At 42.8% G+C, this 24,071-nt stretch overlaps 1 protein-coding gene across 1 annotated transcript in view; it reads right to left on the reverse strand.

Moving 5' to 3' along the window:
• SFXN1 (sideroflexin 1) overlaps positions 1 to 22,714 on the reverse strand; it is a 37,241-nt gene extending 14,527 nt beyond the window's left edge. Inside the window, exons 1-7 of the mRNA XM_072146155.1 lie at positions 22,556 to 22,714; positions 14,290 to 14,462; positions 12,003 to 12,173; positions 9,883 to 9,981; positions 7,725 to 7,800; positions 5,197 to 5,282; positions 3,757 to 3,884 (exon numbers count right to left, since the gene is read on the reverse strand). Of these exons, the coding sequence (XP_072002256.1) occupies positions 3,757 to 3,884; positions 5,197 to 5,282; positions 7,725 to 7,800; positions 9,883 to 9,981; positions 12,003 to 12,173; positions 14,290 to 14,453 (724 nt within the window). The 5' untranslated portion in view covers positions 14,454 to 14,462; positions 22,556 to 22,714. The remainder of the gene's footprint in view (positions 1 to 3,756; positions 3,885 to 5,196; positions 5,283 to 7,724; positions 7,801 to 9,882; positions 9,982 to 12,002; positions 12,174 to 14,289; positions 14,463 to 22,555) is intronic.
• Positions 22,715 to 24,071: the final 1,357 nt, after the last annotated feature.

Raw genomic sequence — 24,071 nt, forward strand, 5'->3', positions numbered from 1 at the left:
GCCAGACAGCCTGCCACTGTAGTATACAGCCAGCAAGCCAGCCTGCCCCCTGTAGTATACAACCAGCAAGCCAGCCTGCCCCCTGTAGTATACAGCCAGCCTGCCCCCTGTAGTATACAGCCAGTCAGCCTGCCCCCTGTAGTATACAGCCAGCAAGCCAGCCTGCCCCCTGTAGTATACAGCCAGCCAGCCTGCCCCCTGTAGTATACAGCCAGCCAGCCTGCCCCCTGTAGTATACAGCCAGACAGCCTGCCCCCTGTAGTATACAGCCAGACAGCCTGCCCCCTGTAGTATACAGCCAGTCAGCCTGCCCCCTGTAGTATACAGCCAGCAAGCCAGCCTGCCCCCTGTAGTATACAGCCAGCAAGCCAGGCTGCCCCCTGTAGTATACAGCCAGCCTGCCCCCTGTAGTATACAGCCAGTCAGCCTGCCCCCTGTAGTATACAGCCAGCAAGCCAGTCTGCCCCCTGTATTATACAGCCAGCCTGCCCCCTGTAGTATACAGCCAGCCAGCCTGTCCCCTGTAGTATATCAGGATAATATGGATAAGGATTATTACCGTATATACTCGAGTATAAGCCAACCTGAGTATAAGCTGAGGCCCCTAATTTTACCACCAAAAACTGGGAAAAACCTATTGACTCTAGTAGAAGCCGAGGGTGGGAAATGCATTGGTCACAGCCCCCCCAGTATATAGCCAGCCTGCCCCCTGTAATATACAGCCAGCCTGCTCCCTGTAATATACAGCCAGCCTGCCCCCTGTAATATACAGCCTGTCCCCTGTAGTATACAGCCAGCCTGCCCCCTGTAAAATACAGCCAGCCTGCCCCCTGTAAAATACAGCCAGCCTGCCCCCTGTAAAATACAGCCAGCCTGCCCCCTGTAGTATACAGCCAGCAAGCCAGCCTGCCCCCTGTAGTATACAGCCAGCAAGCCAGCCTGCCCCCTGTAGTATACAGCCAGCAAGCCAGCCTGCCCCCTGTAGTATACAGCCAGCAAGCCAGCCTGCCCCCTGTAGTATACAGCCAGCAAGCCAGCCTGCCCCCTGTAGTATACAGCCAGCAAGCCAGCCTGCCCCCTGTAGTATACAGCCAGCCAGCCTGCCCCCTGTAGTATACAGCCAGCCAGCCTGCCCCCTGTAGTATACAGCCAGCCAGCCTGCCCCCTGTAGTATACAGCCAGCCAGCCTGCCCCCTGTAGTATACAGCCAGCCAGCCTGCCCCCTGTAGTATACAGCCAGCCAGCCTGCCCCCTGTAGTATACAGCCAGACAGCCTGCCCCCTGTAGTATACAGCCAGCCAGCCTGCCCCCTGTAGTATACAGCCAGCCAGCCTGCCCCCTGTAGTATACAGCCAGCCAGCCTGCCCCCTGTAGTATACAGCCAGCCAGCCTGCCCCCTGTAGTATACAGCCAGCCAGCCTGCCCCCTGTAGTATACAGCCAGCCAGCCTGCCCCCTGTAGTATACAACCAGCCAGCCTGCCCCCTGTAGTATACAGCCAGTCAGCCTGCCCCCTGTAGTATACAGCCAGCCTGCCCCCTGTAGTATAAAGCCAGTCAGCCTGCCCCCTGTAGTATACAGCCAGTCAGCCTGCCCCCTGTAGTATAAAGCCAGTCAGCCTGCCCCCTGTAGTATACAGCCAGCCCACCCAGCACTTTAAAAAAATAAACTTATATACTCACCCTCCGGCAGCCCCGATGCTCAGCGTGGCTCCTCTTCTTTCTTCGGTCTTCTGTAACAGCTGGTAGAGACGTGGACGTGCGCTCTGCCGGCAGGCGCATACTACGATGCGGCCGCTGTTGACTTCATAGTATGTGCCAGCTGGCAGATAACATGGCCGAGTCTATGCAGGCTGTTACAGAAGACCGAAGAAAGAAGATGAGACGTGGGGAAGACAGAAGAGAAGCCGTGCCGACATCGGGGAGCCGGGCTGAGCATCGGGGCCACCGGAGGTTGAGTATATAAGTTTATTTTTTTTATTGACTCGTGTATAAGCCAAGGTGAGGTTTTTCAGCAAATTTTTCGGCTTATACACAAGTATATACGGTATTCATGATTGCAACTCCTTTTTATTAATTCACCCCATTGGAACGGCCTTGGCAGAAATCTAAGACTCAGGCGTCAAGCACATGAACGTAATGGGTACTGTGATCCTGCTGCGCATAGTGATCACAGTCCCATGTTAACTGGTTCACGACCGCCCACCGTGTATTCACGGCGGCGGTCGGGTCCTGCTGCATGGAGAGGGCTCACGGGCTGACACCCGCAATCGGTGCCAGCAACGATCGCGGGTCTTATCATAGCGATCGCTGCCGGCAGCCTCAAAAAGATGGCGGCGCATGGGCGCTGCCATCTTGCCTAGGATCGTCGCTCCCTGTGACGTCATGGGGGAGCGGCGATCCGTCTCCATGGTAGCCTTGGGTCTTTCGAAGACCCCAGGCTATTTCGTTTTAACCCCTTCATTACAATGTGCTGATAGCACATTGTAATGAATGAGGAGGGAAATCCCCATATACTGCCATCCTGTAGTATGGCAGTATATAGTAGGATCGATCGATAAAAAAGTTGAAAAAAAAAATATTATAATAAAAAAACCTAAAAATCACCCCCCTTTCCCTAGAACTGACATAAATATAAATAAACAGTAAAAATCATAAACACATCAGGTATCGACGCGTCAGAGAATGCCTGATCTATCAAAATATATAAACGGTTTTTCAATGCGTTTAACCCCGTAACGGAAAATAGCACCCAAAGTCGAAAATGGCACTTTTTTGCCATTTTGAAAAATGTAAAAAAATCTATAAAAAGTATAAGCCAACCCAAGTATAAGCCGAGGCCCCTAATTTTACCACAAAAACTTCATAAAACCTATATTATTTTTACTCGAGTATAAGCCAAGTTTGGGTTTTCAGCACATTTTTTTGTGCTGAAAAACTAGGCTTATACTCGAGTATATATGGTAATTGAAAATATTATCAAATGTCGCAAATAATGACACCACCCACAACTTCGTACAACAAAGTATAAAAAAGTTATTAGCGCCAGAAAATGGCAAAAGAAAAAAAATTTTTTTGTACAGAAGGTTTTAATTTTTGTAAATGTATGAAAACATAAAACCTATACAAATTTGGTGTCCCCGTGACCGTACCGACCCAGAGAATAAAGTAGACTTGTCATTTGGGACGCTCAGTGAAAGCCGTAATATCCAAGCCCACAAGAAAACGGCGCATATGCGTTTTTCTCCATTTTCACTGCATTTGGAATTTTTTTTCCTGCTTCCCAGTACATGGCATGGAATATTCAATACCATCACTATGAAGTGCAATTTGTTCCACAGAAAACAAGCCGTCACACAGCTCTTTACGTGTAAAAATAAAAAAAAGTTATAGATTTTTTGAAGGTGGGGAGTGAAAAATGGAAATGAAAAACCAGGAAAGGGCTCAGTCCTTAACCGGTTAATGGCACCTGACCACAGTGCGGTGAGCACATGGAAAAATAAAAGACATGTCCTATAATTTCTCATTTTATGGTGCCAGCCGCTAGTCTTTCTAAGTGCTCTGTTCACCCCTCCTCTCCTTCATCCGGCAAGACGCTCGGCCGGGCTACAGTCTCTGTTCGTGTGCATGAGGCCTCAGTCTCTTGGTACTCTGCTCAGCTCCTGCATACATTCTGCCATAATACAGACTCTCTTGCTACACTTCCCTGCATTTGGACCAGAGTAGAGTCATAAGCAGCATGTTCATGAGATACACACCCATGCCCGGAGCAGCCATAAGAATCCTAGAGACGACCACCTGAGTGATGGCTTGTTTAGCAGCGTTGGCAGATTCTCCAATCCGGTTTCCATTCTCATCTGTGACAGGAATGCCATATTTCAATTCCCTGTCATTGTAATACAGAGATATGTTAGGTGCTACAACCATTTCACTTAGAGTGCCATTGTTGTTATCTTTCAATGCATGCAGCTCTGTACATCTTTAAAGGGATTTTCCATCTACTATGCAGTGGGTAGGGGATAAATATCCGATCACTCAGAATCCCCAATGATCACAAGTATAATGGTGTGCAAGTAGGCCATTTCCATTGGACTGCCGGAGGCATACATATCCATAGAAGTGAATACATCAATGGCTGCAAGCAAGAACCATTACTCTAATCAAATGGCATTTTGGGACCAACATTTTTACATTATTCCCCCCCCAATGAGAAAAGTTGCTAAAATCATTTATTATAATTGTAAAACTTGCACAGATCCAGACAGTGACATTTTGGCATATTACAGTCAAACTTTAAAAATGTAACTACAAATATCCACATTTCATACATCCATACACCATGACATCAATGCACATGGGAAATTCAGTAAAACTATACATGGAGTTACAAAAGGAATGGGAATGCCAAAATCCAACATTCTGTTTCTCTGCGGAAAGCTTGGACACCCTAAGGACGGGTTCAGATACCATTGATGAAATGTGTATGGCCAGCTTTAGTATTAGTACTACATATGATAAAATAGTTGGAGTTTCTTATCAGGTTTGTCCAAACAAAACTGAAGACAGTGTTAGGTAGCAGTCATGGAGATCTGTGTGACCATTCCTGTATGTTTCATAGGTAGTTAAAGTACTGCATTTATATTCTAGGATTGTAGCTGGATTTGTTGCACTCTTGTGTAAAAGCAGTGGCAGTTTTCTGGTTAAATATTACAGCAGAGAGGAATGGCTTGGGAGCTGAATTCCAAGATCAAAGTAGATAGCGGTGTGAGGAGATTCCCCCAACACCCCAAGTCTACCTACAATCCTGGAATATATAGTCCTGCTGCTACTAACAACACACAATTCTACTGAACACCGTCTATAGCACTGCATGTTTTCCATCTAAAGGATACCGGTGACCTATCCAAAGACACTAAGGACTACCACCAATCAGCTCACTCCAGCTTCCTACGCAGAGCTGCAAGTCCAGCACAACATGACTTCTCCCAAATTATAATATCAGTTCCATTCCCTGTTGTTAATCTGGCACTGCAGAGTGAGCGTTCCAACATTCGGACGCCAATCGACCTGCTACTTGAATAGGTCATCGATATCCTTAATCTTGAAAACTCCTTTATTGTACAAATCCCTTCTGGGGTGCCTCCTTGCTAACACAGTATCACCTTAGAAAGGTTCCTGAACAACACGTTATTTCTTACCGTTGTCTCATTAACGGGATGTTGATACAGTTAGCAGCAGCAACAGCAGCAAAAGGAACAAATCTTCCTATTAGTGGCGAAACATGCTGAGAAAAAACGGAGGAGATTATTAATAGGTTATTGTCTTCTATACAGATCATATACAGCTTGTCCCAATCTCGCAGACTGTTTCTGCGTAATTCTGTTGATAAACGACCTGGATATTTTACTAAAGAATATTCTACTTAATCATCAAGTACCCTGTGTAAAACTAAAAAAAAAAAAAGATATAATCTACTGATAAATTTCTAAGCGACCCCCCCTTCTTCACCTTCTGGGTCATTGATGATAAAACCACGTGTCATTACTGCAACAAGTCATTCCATTTACTAGGACATTGTTCTAGGCAGTGCTGGGCACACAGTTGGCAGGTTACATAAGTATCAAACGTGTCACTAATATATTTCTTAAGGTGCTATTGCTGTGAAATTTATTTACAATAAAGGTCTTTTGTGACCTCACTGAAACCCATTAGTCGCCAAGTATTGTATTAAAACTATTTGTTTATATCTTGTGTGGCGTTGATGTTTCCTTGTATGGGCTAAAAATTATTCAACCGATCAGGAATGTCAATTTTATATCAAAATGCCTCAGTTAGTGTTACAACCCCCCCCCCCCCCCCTAGGGGCTGTTGTTTGTGTAGATTTTTGTTAGGAATTCCAGTGGTATAGTGTAGTAGTCTATAGAGCAAGTGTTGAGGGAGTGTGAACTATACCTGAGATATACGGAGCAGTTATATGAATAACTAGATACATGTGCGACCCAATTTCTAGGCAGTCTATACAATCTAGGCAGTAGCATCCTTTCAAGTGTTGATACAAACTGATACAAGTCCTATGGATGTGTTATGATTAATCAATGAGTGTTTGCAAATACAAACCCCATCACATCTCACAGAACAACAGTGACATCTATCGGCCAGCAGCGGTGGTACTGCGCTTAAACCGCACCGTAGCGGTGATAACGTGATGATAAAATACGCAGTTAGGCGGCATGCACACAAACGTATGTACAGGCGCAAGCGATACAGTGCAAATGTCCAAATGACATGTCCTATCTTTCCCTGTTGATCTTTATGGACAGGAGAGGGGAGACCCCCCCCCCCCCCCGATTCATCTTCCTAATAAATGGCAGCAAATTTTTATCAAGAATGTCTCTTCAATCTCTATAATGTGTGCCTGTGCTATATGCTGCAAGCATCCCCACATCAGATGTTCCCAACTCCAAACCTCAAGAATGGTATTGTGTTTTGCGGGTCATAACCAATGCCCTTTGGCCTTCAAACATGAAGTTTATTACTGCAGCCAAAGAGTTCAATATGAACATAGACTTTATTCCTCCAGTATTTCACAGACTTGTCTACAGGTTGATAACTGTCTTGAACATGCTTTTTGTTTAGCAATGGAGTCTTGCATGGCGAGTGTACTTGTAGACCATGAAACACTATTTTATAGCTCATCGGTTCAACCAGCTGATATTATTTATCAATAAGTGACAGGATTGCTTTCTAATAACTGATGAATTTCAGCTGGTGTCATTACTTTTCATGGCTTTTTGCATCTATTTCTTTATATGTTCAATATTTTTTCCCTTCGTCATTTCTCCTTATTAGGCTACATTCACACGATGTATGCCCGCCGTAATCCTGCCGCTCTCCATAGGAATATACAGCGCCATATAACTTATCAAGATAGGACATGTCCTATCTTTCTACGGGCTACGGAGCGGCACTGTACCGATCCCATAGAAGTGTAAGGGGGGCGTATATATGTCCCCTATACATTTGTGTGAATGTAGCCTTACACATTAATTAATTTATGGACAACTTTGATTTTTCTGGCCACTTTGGATTGGATGGGTTCGTATCCACATCTGGTGAGATTTCAATGTTAATAGCAACTTTAGAAATATGTTTGCTTAGAAAATTGGTGACGTTTTTGATACTTATTTAACCCTCTGTATATGAAGTAATTTGTGGAAATAATATAAACCCTTTGGAAGGATAGAGCTTACTCCCTTCTACTACAGAAATTACCATATAGGATATATTTTTTTCCTTTTTACATTTTGTAAAAAAAATAAAACACTGTAAGAAAAGATATGTAATTCCATGCATGGCACACTGCATCACTAATAAATACTGGGAGATTGACCACACAATTTAATACATGTAAAGACTCCAAATCCTAGTTTCACTGTTATGAATGAAGCATTAACAGTCAGATTATTCCTATGAATTATTAAGGAATTATGGAATATTCAACAGTTTCTGTTACATATATTCCAGTTATCAAGCATCACCTGCTGAACATGAAGTATTAGAAGTGAGCAGTGATGAAATGGACTATTAGTAAGTCGAATCATTTGACAGTAATGACACATAGAGTGGCAGCCAGGATGATGTAAAAACCAGACACATGGTTTTACCAAAACTAAGTCCCGGGTGGCCGCTCTATGTGGTGGTGATATAAGTAAAAACACATAAGTACCTTGGTTAGTGCGTTTAGTCCTAGAGCTGTGGCAACAGCACCTGTGGTGGCAGAAACATAAGCTGTTCCCAGTTGGCTAAAACAACAAGAGGTAAAAGTGTTGGCATGTGAACGGGCAAAGCATGAAACCACGTCAACAAATGTCATAATGACAATGAAGGTGACATTTAGATTGTAAAGGCACTATGTTAAATATAGCGTTTGCCTTCTGTAAATGGATATAGTAAAAATGAGAAAAAACAAAAAACCTTCTGGAAATGTGTACATTCTTGCAAAAACTTAAAAACACAACTACAAGGCCTCTATGTGTAAAGGCAATTATCAGTAAAACCGCACAGGGCACCAGGGCAGAGCACACTGCTGAATGGAGAAGGGGGAAGGTGTGTGAGCGCTGAGCTGCAAATCCAGGCATGAAGAGAAGCTTCTGCATCATGCGCCCGTCATGGTGTGGTGAGACATTTAGTACTCACCAGACTGTGACCATTAGTAATAGACCTCTATGCAGGCCGTGATCTAGCCTCAATTTGTGTGGCCACATCACAGCAACCGATATGGCTCTGTACATTAGGTCTGATATTGAGGACCTACATCTATATCAACACATTTTAAACTGTTTGTTCAATCTAACTTTTCAGATTTGCAGTCAGCAGAAATATACTTGTGACTGAATCGATTGTGATATGTAGTTATGGACAGAGGTTTACTATAACTTAAAAGAGTTTTCCAGATGACCTGTAAAACATCTCCGGAAAGGTAGAAAAAAAAAAACATAAATGGATTTCTCTTTCTTACAAGTCCCAGAAAACTCCAAATGGAAAATACAAGTTTCTCTGGAGTAAAATGCAATTTTGTCCTGCTCATACAGCATGGGGTAAAGTATGACATCCTGGAGCTGGAACCAAGTTATATGTTCAGATATTTACTAGATTCCTACAATCACATCAAAACTTTCATTTCACGTTTTTTCAATATGTTTTTTACTATAAATTTTATTGTGTAGTCATTTCTGCAATTTGACATGCTTTGTAGAGCGCTGTGTAATCTGTAGGCGCTATATAAATATAGAATTATTATTATTATTATTATATTCCCATTTCTATCAATCCAATGCTAAATTGCACTATTTTTATATGCATGAATATAAATGTCCATGTTATTGTATTATAGCAGTGATGAAAGAAGGATGGACATTGGGGGTTTATTACTGACCACACGCTATTAATGGTGGGGGGACTGTATATTAAAAAATCTATGACTGTGTTAGAAAATGGTTTTAGTAGTACTATGACTGTACACCTCTCCGCAGGCAGGAGCACACTGTGTTATTCCATTCCTTATGGTGTGTCAGGCTATAATTCTGGTGAACAAAAAACACAAAGCCTTAAAAACAAAGGTGAATATATATGCAGAAAACAAATGCATTTTGTATACATTCATAGTAAACAGAGACCCCCATTATTTCCTTGCTTAGCCTATTCCTTACGAAGTGCTGCCTTAACTCCTATTAGTTTTTTGTTTTTTTTCTGTTTACAGAGCCATGTGAGGACGGTGGGACAGACATTTTCTTACAAGCTTTGTATCTAGGGCTTAAATAGTTCTCTCCAGATGACACCTCCTCTTTATTCTTTGGGTCTTTTACATAGTTACGTAGTACGACTGAAAGACGACAAGTCCATCAAGTTCAACCGAGGAAGTACGGGTCAGAACAATCATAGAGATCCAAAATCTATATGATTTTTCCTATGCATCTGCATCTTTTTCAAGTCTCCATATTCCGACACACTTTACTTTATAGCTTTCAGTGTACAGAGCTGTGTATGTAGTCATTTTTTACCCGGACAATTATTGTTTTTAATTCATTAAAAGGAAGCCCAGAACTATATGATGTATTAACATCTTCTACACTTTTAGGAACTTTATGGTTTATGCAAAATCCATAACCTACTACAGGCAAAATGAAGGCTACATTAACGCTACACATATCAGATACTATAATTTCCCACTTTGAGAATAATCTTTCCCTGCTGGTGTGTTCCTGACACAAGGTCATTCATTTCACTCCTGCACATGGCTGGCCTCCAAACCTCTCCTGGCATAGTATTGAAGCAGTGCGTTCCGGGGCTGTTGGCGCGGAGCCCTGGTTTATACATTCCCCTACCTTCCAGTGATGGGAGCATCTCCACTCCGATTTGTGTAGTTCACGATGGCATTAAAAGACTGGTTAATCCACTGCCAAAAGATCACGGCTGGCGTTGTCCTAAAAATAGAAATCGGATAGTATTTGACATGGCTTAAAGGCAGCAGCACTAAAGGCTAAACATGAACATCTGGAAGCTGGACGCATTCATGTACGAAATTTCCATTCATTTCTCGGACAGATGCACACACATATCGCCTGTCCTGCTTGTTTCATCTCCTCCAGCTGATGAAGGGATATCTTCTAAGATGGCATAATGTTATTCACCTTTTATCACAAGACCAATTTCGCTTATGTAGACAAAGATCAAAGAAATTATATGAAATAGTAGATCACCATGGTTTTGATTAAAGGGGAGAAATCTCTTTAATTCAAAGAACAACTGTAAAGTATAAAAACTTTAGCGTAATTCTGCACTAAGCAAAAATAAGCAATTCTCTTATTTAGGGCGAAATTCACACGGATGTGTGCCCGCCGCACCATAGCGGTAGAGGAGGAGGGGGTGAGCGCTGCTTGCCCCCGCCCCTCTCCATAGAGATATATGCCGTACGGCACCGTAGTACATGGAAAGATAGGACATCACCTATCTTTCCCGGGTACGGAACGGTACGCTGCCGCAGGTGTGCTGCACTGTACCGCTCCATGCGCCCATTGCCATCGTATGGGGGACATATATACGGTGGTGGTATATACATCCCCCAATGGTCGTGTGAATTTGCCTATAATTAGCTATCTGCAGGTGTTTAGTTGCTAAGCAAAGGTCTCCCTCCTTCCATCTGGCTTCCTGGTAACCATAGGAATCCGTACAAAACGGCTAGCTACGAGAGGAGGCTTATTGGGAGGGGCAATGCTGTCCTGATTCATGTGCAATGCCTTAGTGCTCTAGCAAAGGCCCTTGAGTGATGTCACTGGCATGTGACTCATGACATGTTTAAAGAGGACCTGTCTCCTAAAATTTCGGAAACCTCCGGTAACACTATCTAACACTGAGTTGGGATACAATGTAATCATCGGACCGCTCGCAAAGCGTTCCAATGTATTCATGAGGGGGCGTGGTTGTGGCATGGTAAGGGACGGTGACTGCATGAAGTGCGGCAGTCACCGCCGGCCTATGGAGCGAGCGGGTCGGTCCGGGGAAGAGGCAGTGCCTCGGACCGCCCCCTCATAAATACATTGGACAGTTTTGCAAGCAGTCCGATGATTACACTGTACCCCACCACAGTGTTAGATAGCGTTACCGAAACACTGCACTAGGAGCTGCTTACTTTAGTAAGCTCCTGCCATAGCTTTTAACTAACTGTATTAGCATCCGTAGGATGACAACGCAGCCTGAAACATTTAGGTTGGCATCCTGTTCCCTAATGATCTCAGAACCAACTATTTTTAATTTGTTTGATAATGCCTTCTGCCACTCAATATCTATTGCACTGAAGGAAGCAGACAAGGGTGCACAATTTGTCACTAAAATGACTACTCACTTACAACAGTGCAAATATGTCCTGCAAATCTATCCACAGTAAATATTATAAAATGTTTGTTCAAGGTAGGTCCAATTGCTTGGTCCAATCATCCCAAGAATGTGTTCCATGTGGAAATGGAACCACAGGGGGAGATTTATCATACAGCAGTGCCTCCTGATAAATACAGAGGGGCATGTTTTCATCATGTTTTTTTCAATGTGGCATCATCCAGAAAATAATCTTTGAAGGGATATGTGAATTGGTTGCATAAAGTCCTGGATGCAGACAGTTCTGCACTGAAGTCAAGCTCTCCTCACATCAGAACATCTCCTCTGATGTGATGGTTACTAATGTTCCTGGATGCAGGGCGGGGAGAGGGTACTTCAGTACTAATACTCCGCCTCCTTCACTTTATATAATTTTCTGGATAATGCCACCACACAGCTCCATAAAAGGAACATGATCTGCAAGATATTTAGATGCTTCACAACAAAAGTGGTTTATTAGGTCAATTACTTCTGACAGCTTCCCTTAAAATATTTTATGTAAAGTAAAAGATGTCAATTTTCCAACTTTCAGCACACTAAATCCACAAGGTCTATTTTTGTTATTCAGCCTTACCTGTAAAATGTCATCATGCATCCTGTGATAGTCATATTCATTGGTACCTGAGCCGACATCCTTCCAATAAGAATCATCTTTTCACCAGTATCCGGGTGAAAGGCAGAGTCATACACGTACTTAGCTCTCCATAACTCATCTTCTGTAAGTCCAGGCTGCACAACTCCATTTCTACAATGACAAAAAAAGAAGGATTTTTGTAATGTTTCTTAGTATTTTTTCCCCTGTGAAATATGTTGGGTGTTACGGCTCCTAACACAACCTGCCTAGTGACCACATGGAATATATCTCGGACACTGAAGACTGTGTCAAGATTATATTATACATTTATGGTGTATTTTGTATCTATACTATAAAATGGTTCCATATCTACTATATTTTTACTGTGCTTGCACAGGGATAAAGCACAAAAATAAATCCCATTTTCAATAAATCACACCTACTCCAGATTCTTCATAAGATACTTATGTGACCTGTAGTTGGCAGTGTGATCATCCCAGGTAACAAAGTAAACAAATGAAGATGTGACAAACATGTTTTCTTTCTATATTTACACTGATAGCAAGGTTATCACTGTAACCTAGAGCTGGTGAAAGATTAACCGAACACAGCTTCATGGACAGACGTTTTTTTCTAAAGGACATCTACCATCAGATTACCTGATGGTAGATGACTATTACTCACCTCCATGTCCTGTCCTGGTTTGCATCAATCTTATTTTATTGAATGGAAGCATTTTGGCCAAATCGAAGTTTATAAACACTCAAATGATGTCATGTTAAGTATTCACGCCCCAGGCTGCCTGAGCATTTAGAGAGCCAATGACATCAGTGGCTTTCCCTGTAAATCTCACGCAGGCCAGAAAGACGGCTGGGGCAGGGAATGTTATTCTTGTACATGCGCAAGATTTGCAGACGGAGCGTAGAGCAGCTGTAGAGGACCTGGGGACAGTCAGGACTTCTCAGCTGTACTCACTACCCGGTCTCTTGTGCCAATGAACGCTTCCATCAGTTATACCACATCTCGAGACATAACAGGCTGCATGTGGCCTATTAGCTGTGGGTAGCACATGCCTGATCTAGGCTTTCAACCACTTAAAGGGGTTGTCCTACGAACCAAGTTAGGCACTATCCACAGCATAGGGCCTAACTTGCTGATCGGTGGGGGTCTCAGTGATGAGAACCCCACAGATCACGAGAACGAGGGGTCCCAAGGTACGTCAGTCGGACACCTAGTCACAGCCGCGCATGACAGCGTTCTGCTCCATTTACGTGAGCTCCATTAATCTCCAGGAGCGACGAGGGGTCTATCAATGAGACCCCCAACGAACAGCTTGGTTTGTGGGACAACCCCTTTAAGGACCAGGTCATTTTGGTTTTCTGCATTTTCATTTTTCACTCCCCATCTTTAAAAAAAAAACATAGTTTTTATATTTTCCGTCTGCAAATTGTCCTTCCTAGTGGGGAATCTGGAAAAAATATTTCATATGAGATGAAATTGTAGAAAAAACACATTTGCGCCATTTTCTTGTTTACAAAGTTTTTATGGCTTTCACTGTATACTCCAAATGACACCTCTCATGTTTAGTTGGTACAATCACAGAGAATTGCAAAAATTTGTATAGGATTTCTTATGTTTTAATAGATTTTTATTAAAAAAAATGAAAGCATTTTGTACAAATCTGCCGCTAGCAACTTTTTTATACTTCGGCATGTGGGACATGATGACGTTTTTATTGTTACCATGACTTTTTGTTTGTTAGCTGCAGGTGTCTGCGGATACCTGACCTGTGAAGAGGGAACAGCCTGTGAGCCTTCTCTATATAGTTCCAACCTCTTTAACACGTATATGTACTATGCGCAGTCCTTAAACGGTTAAATGGGATGAATATGGCTGAACTTCATATATACGCTCAGTACTGAAACTCCTCCACTAAAGGAAAAAACGCACTGCTAGAGTGACCTGAAAAACATGAATGTGGAGTCAGAGTTGGTGACCATTTTGCTGGTGTCGGAGTTGAGAAAATTGAGGAGTCAGAGTCAGAATTCCGACTCCACAGCCCTGGCATCTAACACACTATTCAGCACACTGCTGTACATAGTAAGGGGATCGTATATTACTATGCATTCTACTATGTGCACTACAACAGTAGACGCAGAGATAGTAGAACAGATAGGACATGACCTAACATGAAGAAAGACCACACAACTTGTCTGAGCTCTTATGCATCCAATATGCCGCAGTGGTACGTGTATCCCGCGGAGGTGCTATACATTTGTCTCCATACCTGTAGTCATGAATAATCTGCCTTGAATGCTCCAGCTGGTCATTTGACAGAAGAATATTTCTTGGGTCGGTCACTGTAAAGAAATGTTTTGCTCTTCCAACAAATGTGCTCTGGTCCCAGCGAGGTTCCTTGATGTTAATATTTAAGGATAATTCGTTTGACATTTTTTGATACTGTGGGGAAAAAAAACAAAAACTAAAGTGAGACAAAATGTTTCCTACTGTATATCAAAACTGTCTATTTTGACCAAATAATGCTGAAGGAATTACCTCAACATTGATCAAAACCCTTCGCTTAGGCGTGGCATGTAAATTATGAATTCCTTAATAAAATATTAAAGTGATTAGCTTAGATACCATATATATATATGGCCACATAGGACATGTTTTGGGGCCATTGATACTAAATACTCCTTCGTGTGCCTAAACGACACCAGAACCTAAGGCTACATTCACATCTTTTTTATATACACACAGCAAATACAGTAGGAAAGAACCAGATGTATAATGTATACATGTAACTCCAATGGGAAACGGATACATGGGATTGCATCCCTCCCTGGCCTCCTCTGAGCGTGGGTTCAGGGAGGACCCCAGAGGTCCCTTATATGTTACTGTCCATATAACATCAATAAGGTACTGGTGGAAACACCCTTTAACATCAGCAGCGGCCAATCACTGCCTACTGCTAATGTTCACTGCTCCTCCCACTTTCAGATGGGAGGAAAAGAAACAGGAGGAGGCATCTTACTGTATATGTATACAGTGGGATATGTCTTTTCCCTCAGTTGTAAGGGTACGTCACAAATTCTTACAATGTAGAGCTAATATGTAATGTGAACCCAGGCTAAGACACTGATTTTTAGACCAACCCTTTAAACAATATTGAGTCATAGAATATGAATAATACATAACATTTTATTCAGGACTGTGGAGTTGGTAAGCCAAACCTCCAACTCCATTTCCACCAAAATGGTCACAACTCCAACTCCACAGTCCTGTTTTCCTGGTCCCTCTTGCAGTGTTTGAGATAAATTTGGGAATTCCTTCCCAGGGTGTTATTCCTGTGATCTATAGCAGAGGAGCTTCACTACTGAGCATGTACATAGAGTGCAGCAAACATTTATCTCAACCAAAATGGGGATCAGGGGTGTACAAGTTGCACCGACAGGCCACATGCAGCCTATCAAGCCATAAGTTGGGGTCAACAACCTGCTGACAGTCAGAGTCCAATGAGCACTTCCAGAACGGATGTTACCTAACTGATGGAAGTGTTTATTGGTGCAGGAGGCCAAGTAGCGATGAGTACAGCTGAGATTCTCACTGCTCCCAGGTCCCCTCCTGATGCTCCACTCTGTGTTCTGATTCCTAACACTGGTTGTATGAGCCAAGGGCAGGACCCAGAGCTCCTGCAGTAGAGCACCCAGGAGTGCTGAGTACTTGTCATCTGTATTGTACAGCACAGCTATCCTGCAGATCCTGATGCTGCCGCATACGACCCGCGTGGGACACAGAGCAGAGCAGCACATGGAGGAGAGAAGAAACTGCAGTGTGGTACAGGGAGGTAAAGAAAAAACACGGAAAGGGGAAGATTTATTTATTTTTTTGTCTGCTCTGTGGTCTCCAGTATTGTTAGTTTTATGTTTCGGGGGTCTCCAGTATTTTAAGCCTCCCATGTCATCTGCTGTACTAATATTATCTGTTCTGTGGTCTCCACTATTATTTTCTGCTCTGAATGTAATATTTGGTTGCTGGGCTGGTATTTATTGTGTACTGTGGCATGTATAATTTCTGTGGTGGTATTTTATCCTGTACTGTGGTTGTTGCTGCTTCTGGGGTGCTGGTTGCTGATGCAGACCCCTTAACCCCTTCACGACTGCCATACGGCTATGTAAATCCTATTTGCAAATGCCACGTGCAGAAAAGACGTTTATAAACGTCATGACAGTGACCATCTTCAAACTGCTATATCCCCTGAACCCTGGCATATAGAAACAGCTGTACAGGATCACAAAGGTGGTGATTACAATTATATTGTAATGCAAGTGCTTAGAAAAAGCAGAATGCATATTTGCACTGCAGGTGTGATGGGCTTCTGCAACCTGTTTTTAGTCAAAATCAAGTCCCTGGTGATAGGTTCCTGTTAAAGTGGATATCTACAGTGAAGCTGTGTGATACACACTCCATATCATATTAAAGGAGAGATTCTGACACCAATTTAATATGACACCAGAATTGTGTTACTAGGTGCCAGGGTTCTGGAGATATAGCCATTTGAAATGTGTCTCCTCCATTCTGTCAGCTAAAAGCAGAATGTAGAATGTAGAAAGACTTAGCCTACAGCTTGCAGAAGTTCATGCACCCTCTGCATCTGTAGCTGAACTTGGGGAAAGGGTGATAAAACCCATGATTTTGTTTTAAAGAAAGAGATGGATTCAGTACATGGCTATCAATACCAACTCCCCAGAAAAAAAAGACCCCAACTCCAATTTCACAGCCCTTGTAATGTCAGGTGAAAGACACTGAAACGCAGAGCTTTCTTCAAGAACTCATAAAGGAGAGGCTCATCAAGGTCAGTCCAAGGACACCGAAAAACACAGCATTTACCTCTTTACACTACATTGCTATAGAAAATCTTCTCTGAATTGGTTTCTCTTTCACATCATTTTGTATTGTTCACTTTGTAGGGATATTGCAGAGACAACTGCAAAGATGAACCTTCCCTGTGCGGAGATCCCGGCTGTGAACAATTGGAATGAGATAGAAGCGGAGAAGGCTGGGAGATGGTATTGTATTACACTGGCCTGTAATTCCACCGTGCTAAAATGCTGTAAATTATATCAGGCATGTAGAAATAAAGGAGTGGGCACACAAAGTCTACCTCTCATTGTCATGAAAACGGGAAAAAGACAGAACTAAGGGTATGTCAACAATTGCGTAGCCATCACCGACTGCTGTAAATGGTAAATTGGCATTGATAAAAGGGGGTCTGACATGTCCAGAAAGCTTCTTTATAGGGGTTGTCTGGGATTCATGTTTTATATACAGTATTGCTTGAGCCTTCCACTCAACTCTCTCAGCGCTGCCATTAAGAAGTGGTGAAGCCTTCTGTTTGTATTACAGGCTGCATGGCTTCCAAAGCTGCATCACAGTATGTTCTCTCCGTGTTTGCGTGGGTTTCCTCCGGGTACTCCGGTTTCCTCCCACACTCCAAAACATACTGTTAGGCTGTTTAGATTGTGAGCCCCATTGGGGACAGGGACCAATTTGACATGCCTGTGCAGCGCTGCGTAATCTGTGTGCGCTATATAAATAAAAAATTATTATTATTATTATTATTATTATTTATGTGTAATCTTTGAAATATACTTCATCAAGTGAGCAGCTTCTCTGTACCTGCTCTTTCTCCTGTAGTGAAAACCTGCTGAGGTCTGCAAATTTCAGACAGATAAGGAGGATAGTAATTAACTATTTCCATAGAGAGAGCATTAATCTTTGAGGGAATCTAATCTGAGGACAATTTGGGGGAATCTACTGTAATCTGTACAGGTTAAGTCGTTAGACAATTGATCAGGTTTCTTTATTTCTCAGCTGTCAGTGGTGTATACAGACAAAAAGCTGATTTACACAAATTGCTTAAAATAAGTAGGAAAGACAAGAACGATAACATATTTTTTTAATAAAGCAAATTCAAAAGTTTATCATCATCTGCTCTATACATTTACAAAATGTTTATCACTAGTTGGCCTATCCTTAGAATAGGTTATCAATATGAGATTGATTTCACATCTGATCAGCTGGCTAAAGAGGCTCTGCAGCATCCCCTTGTTACAGCTTTTGACTTCAGCGTTATCAGTGCTTTATAACGAGCCAAGTGCAAGCTCATCTGCACTTTGTAGTAACCTGTCTCAATATGATGTTTCACCCAAGGTACAGTAAGCAGATAATACATAATAAACATATTGCGGATAGGTAATAACTAGAGAACAGAAATATCACCTGCATAAAGCATCAGCATGAAGAGCCGGCCAGCAGGGTGACTGCTACAGATAAGCAGCTGTGAAGAGACGGCGGACGCATGAGTCATACTGCAACATTTAGGATGCGGATAAGCAAACAGCTCAGTCACAGGCACAGATTCCCTAAATTCACCTTGAAAATCTGCAGTGTCATGAAGCTTAAAGGGATTGTCTGACTATTTTAGCAACCTTGCTGGGGAGGGCTTTTTGTTAAAAAAAAAAAATAACGCTTTACTAACCTCCCAGTGTCCTGTCCCGTGGTCCGTCAGTTTCTCCCAGGGCTGCATTCGTTCATATTTCCCAGCGCTGTATCGGGCGCTGGGCAGGGGACAGGTGGGCATGCCAGCCCATCGGAAGTTGCTGTGCCCCTGTAAACTAACAATGGGAGCAGCAGAGGAGGCTTTTTTTTTTAAAAAAGCCCTCCAAAGCCTGGCTGCTAAATTCTTCTAATAGTTGGACAACCCCTTTAATAGAATAAATGACACACCATTTTATACTGTAAAAAATATCAATATCATGTTCTTCAGGCCAGGTAATAGGCTCTGTAACCTACAGTGTTTCTTTTAAAGATCATCTTGTGCAATTAAATCCTAAAGGGGTCACTAACTCTTTAACATAACTTACTCTTCAAGGCTTGGGGATAATCCCTGAATTTTTGTCAAGTGATTCAGAAGTCCTGCTGCTTATTGTTGTGATATATGCAGACCCTCTGTGATTCCTTGTTTACATGTCTAAGCAATGATGAATGGGAGGAGCTGTAACTGGAGAGTTACGACTATGTATATATGCAGAAAATCTGAAGCTTTCAAAGGAAGCAAATGTACATGCAGAGATATGTCTAATGAACAAATTTATTGAAAAGTGGCCAACCCCTTTAAAGTGAACTTGTTCCTGGCTTTTGCCCAACTAAACTAGCAGCACCATCAGGAGGTTATGAAAAGTCCTTTATAGAATTTTGTCTTTTATGTGAAATCTCACCAATTAACCTTCTCTTTACGCAATTGAGCAGAGAAGAGTTGAAGACAGCCTCGGAGGAGCTTGTCACTTCAGACGACCACATCTTGGGTTCTACAGCTAGAAACACGCCTTTGGTAATTTTAGAAAACATAAAATTGTCATCTTTCTGATTACATTGTGGTTCTGTGAGCAACAGAACTGGAGATAAGGGCAGGTAAAGACATCTGGAAACACTTACTTACATAGACTACATTCAGACGGCGGGCACACGGCAGCACGCGGGTAGAGGAGGAGGAGGTGAGCGCTGCTCACCCTGCCCCTCTCCATAGTAATATATGGAGCACGGAGCCCTATTCCGGAGAAAGATAGGACATGTCCGGGGGTACCGGACATGTGCTCCCATTGGGCGTTGTGCGCACATTGCGATGTATGGGGGACGTATATCGGACATATATATACACCCCCCCATACGTTCATGTGAATGTAGCCATATACTGTAAATTACTAGGAGTAGTAACAGATGAACTGTGCAACATACAGTATTGTTAATAGATGCTGCAGAATTAATATTTCATAGGGAATACAAATATTTACCAAGGGGCTCATATTAGAAGAGGTGACAGACAATAAATAGTTCATTATTATTATGATCTAATAAACAACATCCTGTATTGATTGCCAAGAAAGTAATCAAGGAAACAATACAAGTGAAGGACGTTCAGTCTATTCTATGCTGTGTTACAGACAGAGATAATATGTTACACATTTTACTGTACTGTGGAGACAGTAAGGTCAAAGGTTTGTTTAGTCAGTGAACCGCACAGCCAACACTCTGCTGACAAGTGCAAGTCTTCACAAATGAACAGATCACATGCTTCATATCCTACATACAATAATCGGAATGTGTAATAACAAATATCATATCACAAATTTCCAGTGGGTTTCTCATGAGACCAGGTCACATGGGTACAAGTCCATTGTATTTTTTTGCTTATGGGTGACACACAGCCATTTTTTGCGGACAGTAAACGCCCGCAAAAAGGGACCACAAAACGCGTACAGTTATGTGCACGAGGCCAAAGAGTGTACAGGCGGTCCCCAACTTAAAGGACATCTACCAACAGTATCAAGTATTGTAAGCCAAGCACACTGCCATACTGGTGTGTGCCCCCTCTGGAAGGAACCACTCTTATTTAAGCTTCTTATGCCCTCGTTTTTTGTATAAAAAGGCTTTCATAATTATGCAAATGGCCTGAGAGGCCAATTATACAAGCTTGAGAGGTTCCTGGCTCTATTAACACCTATGTAACCCCTCAGGCTCACTTGCATAATTTTAATAGCCTTTTATTTTAGTAAAAACCAGGCCATAAGAAGCTAAAACAAGAGCAGATGCTGCCAGAGGGGGCCAACATCAGTATGTCTATGTGCTTGGTTTACAATCCTTCATCCTGGTGGTATATGTCCTTTAAGGACACCAAAATTACAGAAGTACATCTCTCCCCACTGTGACCTCTGGTGAAGCTCTCTGGATACTTTACCAGGCTGCAATGATCAGCTGTAAGGTTTCTGGAATGCAATTTTATATATAATTCTTAGGCTGCATTCACACAGCCGTTGGGGGACGTATATATGTTGTATATCCGTCCCCCATAGGCCGGCAATGGGCGTGCGGCGCGGCACATGTGCCGCACCGTACCGTAGCTGGGGAGAAGAAAGGACATGTCCTCTCTTTCCACGGAATTCGCCGCCGTGCGCCATGTTTCTCTATGGAGACGGACGAGGGTTATCAACCTTAGACGGTATGTTACGGCGGCACACGTTCGTCTGAATGCAGCCTTAGATCCATGGCAGCACAAAATGTTGAAAATCCAATTGTCACTGCTACAAAAATAAAATTGTATCTGAAGTCACAATTATAAAATATACCAGTTCTGACTGACATACAAATTCCAGTTAAGAACAAACCTGCAAAACCTATCTTGCATGTAACCCGCCCGGGGTTGTCTGTAATTTTCATGATTTAGTTATGAGCAGTATTCTTTCATCTGACAATGTTATAGCGCCATAATATCTTATTTTGTTGGAATATGAACCTCATCATCTGTAAAAAGTAGTGGAATATGATGCTGCTATAGAAATGATGCATTTTTATCATTAGAGCTTGTAGTCTATGCTGTATGATGGCAAATATGTATCTGTGTGTCTATAGAATAAGCTGCACTAATACTATACATCTATAGGATACAGGACTTTGTACTGAGGATAGCAGAGACATGCCGAGTACAGCAGAACATATCAGCATGCCATGTAGGCCAGGGGGTGGGGGGATTTAGTATGATGCAACTTTTTAAGCATTAGCAGAAGTGGATAGTAAAGGTTCACATTTAAAAATATGAAAATAAAATATTGCAGCACGGGTTCTAATATATGATCTATACCAATGATACATTGACTGTGTGGGATAAAATAACACTATTAAAACTCAGTCTGTTATACAGATATGAAAATCGTCTTAGAGGGGAGAAACGATATGGAGAAATAGAAGACCATCTCTGGTTAGTATAATCCACTGCTAGTTTCATGTGTGAAACTCGTCTAAGGATTCCCCCACTTGCATACAGATCCAATGACAGGAACTCAGCAGAGATGATGCAACACCATGTGAGCCCCGAGCTTTCACTTCTCATATCTCATCCCCTATAGATACATAACTATAACATCTGAACTATATACACTATGACCTGCATTATAGGTTGCCACAAGCCTGTACACTGATCCCTACATGACTCTGCCTGCCCTGTCATGTATATGAACAGCATTGATCACATATTCTGTACTGTATAGATACTCCAGATAATACACTATAGAGCTATACATGTCACATAGGGAGGTAGGGAAATACAGATTGCACTGCAGAAGGAGATATATTATTATATTAGAATGGAGCAGCACAGTACATATATTACACAACACAGCATATATAACATAGAGCACAGTATTACTGTATACACAGCACAGTATATAATATACATCACACTATTACTGTATATACACAGACGCTGCTGCATCCACCCCCTGAGGTCATTTGTATAATAAATTGTATGTTCTGCAGAACATTACACCTCTCATGTCATCAGAAGAAGGGGGTGTGTATGTGTGTATATATATATATATATATATATATATATATATATATATATATATATATTGTATATACAGTGAATCTGTGGAGAGAAATGGCCGCCTGCGGTGAATGGAGATGAATGGTGACACAGGGATGAATGCACTCACGCTAGTAGTTGTGCAATGAGTCCTGCTGCAGCAGATGCTCTCCTCTTCTCTCTCCCCAGCACTGCCAGCCCCTCTGCCGCGGTGGCTCAGCTCCTGGTCACATGGTGCGGTGATGTCATCCGGCTACGGGAACCCTTTCAGGACAATTTTAGACAGTTATGCAGTTCTAGTGTTCTGCTGTGGTGGTAATGTGACAGAGTATAATAGAGCTCGGTTGCGCTTGTGTTATGGTCGACAAGGCGCAACTCAGCAGGCTCAGTTGCTTTATAAACGCGTCTTCAGTGTACACATCATACATACTGTGCGGTTTTAGAATGTGTGACGCATCTGTGCGGTTCCTCTCACACTGACAGACTCTTTAGACTTTGTACGGTCTCTAACCGAACTGAATATCAGAATATACAGAGCTCAGTATATACAGGCACACATTACTATACATCACCCACAACCCATAGAATTCTACACTCACCGGCCACTTTATTAGGTACACCATGCTAGTAACGGGTTGGACCCCCTTTTGCCTTCAGAACTGCCTCAATTCTTCGTGGCATAGATTCAACAAGGTGCTGGAAGCATTCCTCAGAGATTTTGGTCCATATTGACATGATGGCATCACACAGTTGCCGCAGATTTGTCGGCTGCACATCCATGATGCGAATCTCCTGTTCCACCACATCCCAAAGATGCTCTATTGCAGTGATTTTCAACCTGTGTGCCGCGGCACACTAGTGTGCCGCGACACAAGGTTGAGTGTGCCGCGGGGGAAAGTTGCCCGAACTAGGCTGCCCCGGTGTCGAGCTGCCGCCGCGCCCCCGTATTTCTGCCCCATACTTACCTCCAAGTCCCGCGTCGGCGATCCGCCCGTCTTCTGTAGCTCCTGTACCGCGCGGCCCATGTCACGTGACTGACGCGACCTGACGTCAGGTCGCGTAAGTCACGTGACCAGAGGCGCGCGGTGCAGGAGCTACAGAAGGTGAGCGGATCGCCATTAGGAGTGAAGGTACGCGGAAGAAGACATCAAGGGTAAGTATATAGGGTTATTATTTGTATAGGGAAGGTAGCTAGGGTTTTTTTTTTTTATTAGTAAAGGTAGGCTGGGGCTTTTTATTTGTTAAGAGGGGCCTCTAGGGCCTTTTAATTAGTAAAGGGGGGCCTCTAGGGCCTTTTAATTAGTAAAGGGGGGCCTCTAGGGCCTTTTAATTAGTAAAGGGGGGCCTCTAGGGCCTTTTAATTAGTAAAGGGGGGCTCTAGGGCCTTTTAATTAGTAAAGGGGGGGCTCTAGGGCCTTTTAATTAGTAAAGGGGGGGCTCTAGGGCCTTTTAATTAGTAAAGGGGGGCTCTAGGGCCTTTTAAATAGTAAAGGGGGGCCTCTAGGGCCTATTAATTAGTAAAGGGAGGCCGCTACGGGCTCTTAATTTGTAAAGGGAGGCCGCTACGGGCTCTTAATTTGTAATGGGAGACCGCTAGGGCCTTTTTATTAGTAAAGGGAGGCTGCTAGGGGCTCTTGATTAGTAAA

This window comes from Engystomops pustulosus, chromosome 4 (assembly GCF_040894005.1).
Source record: "Engystomops pustulosus chromosome 4, aEngPut4.maternal, whole genome shotgun sequence".
Classification (NCBI taxonomy): Eukaryota; Metazoa; Chordata; class Amphibia; order Anura; family Leptodactylidae; genus Engystomops; species Engystomops pustulosus.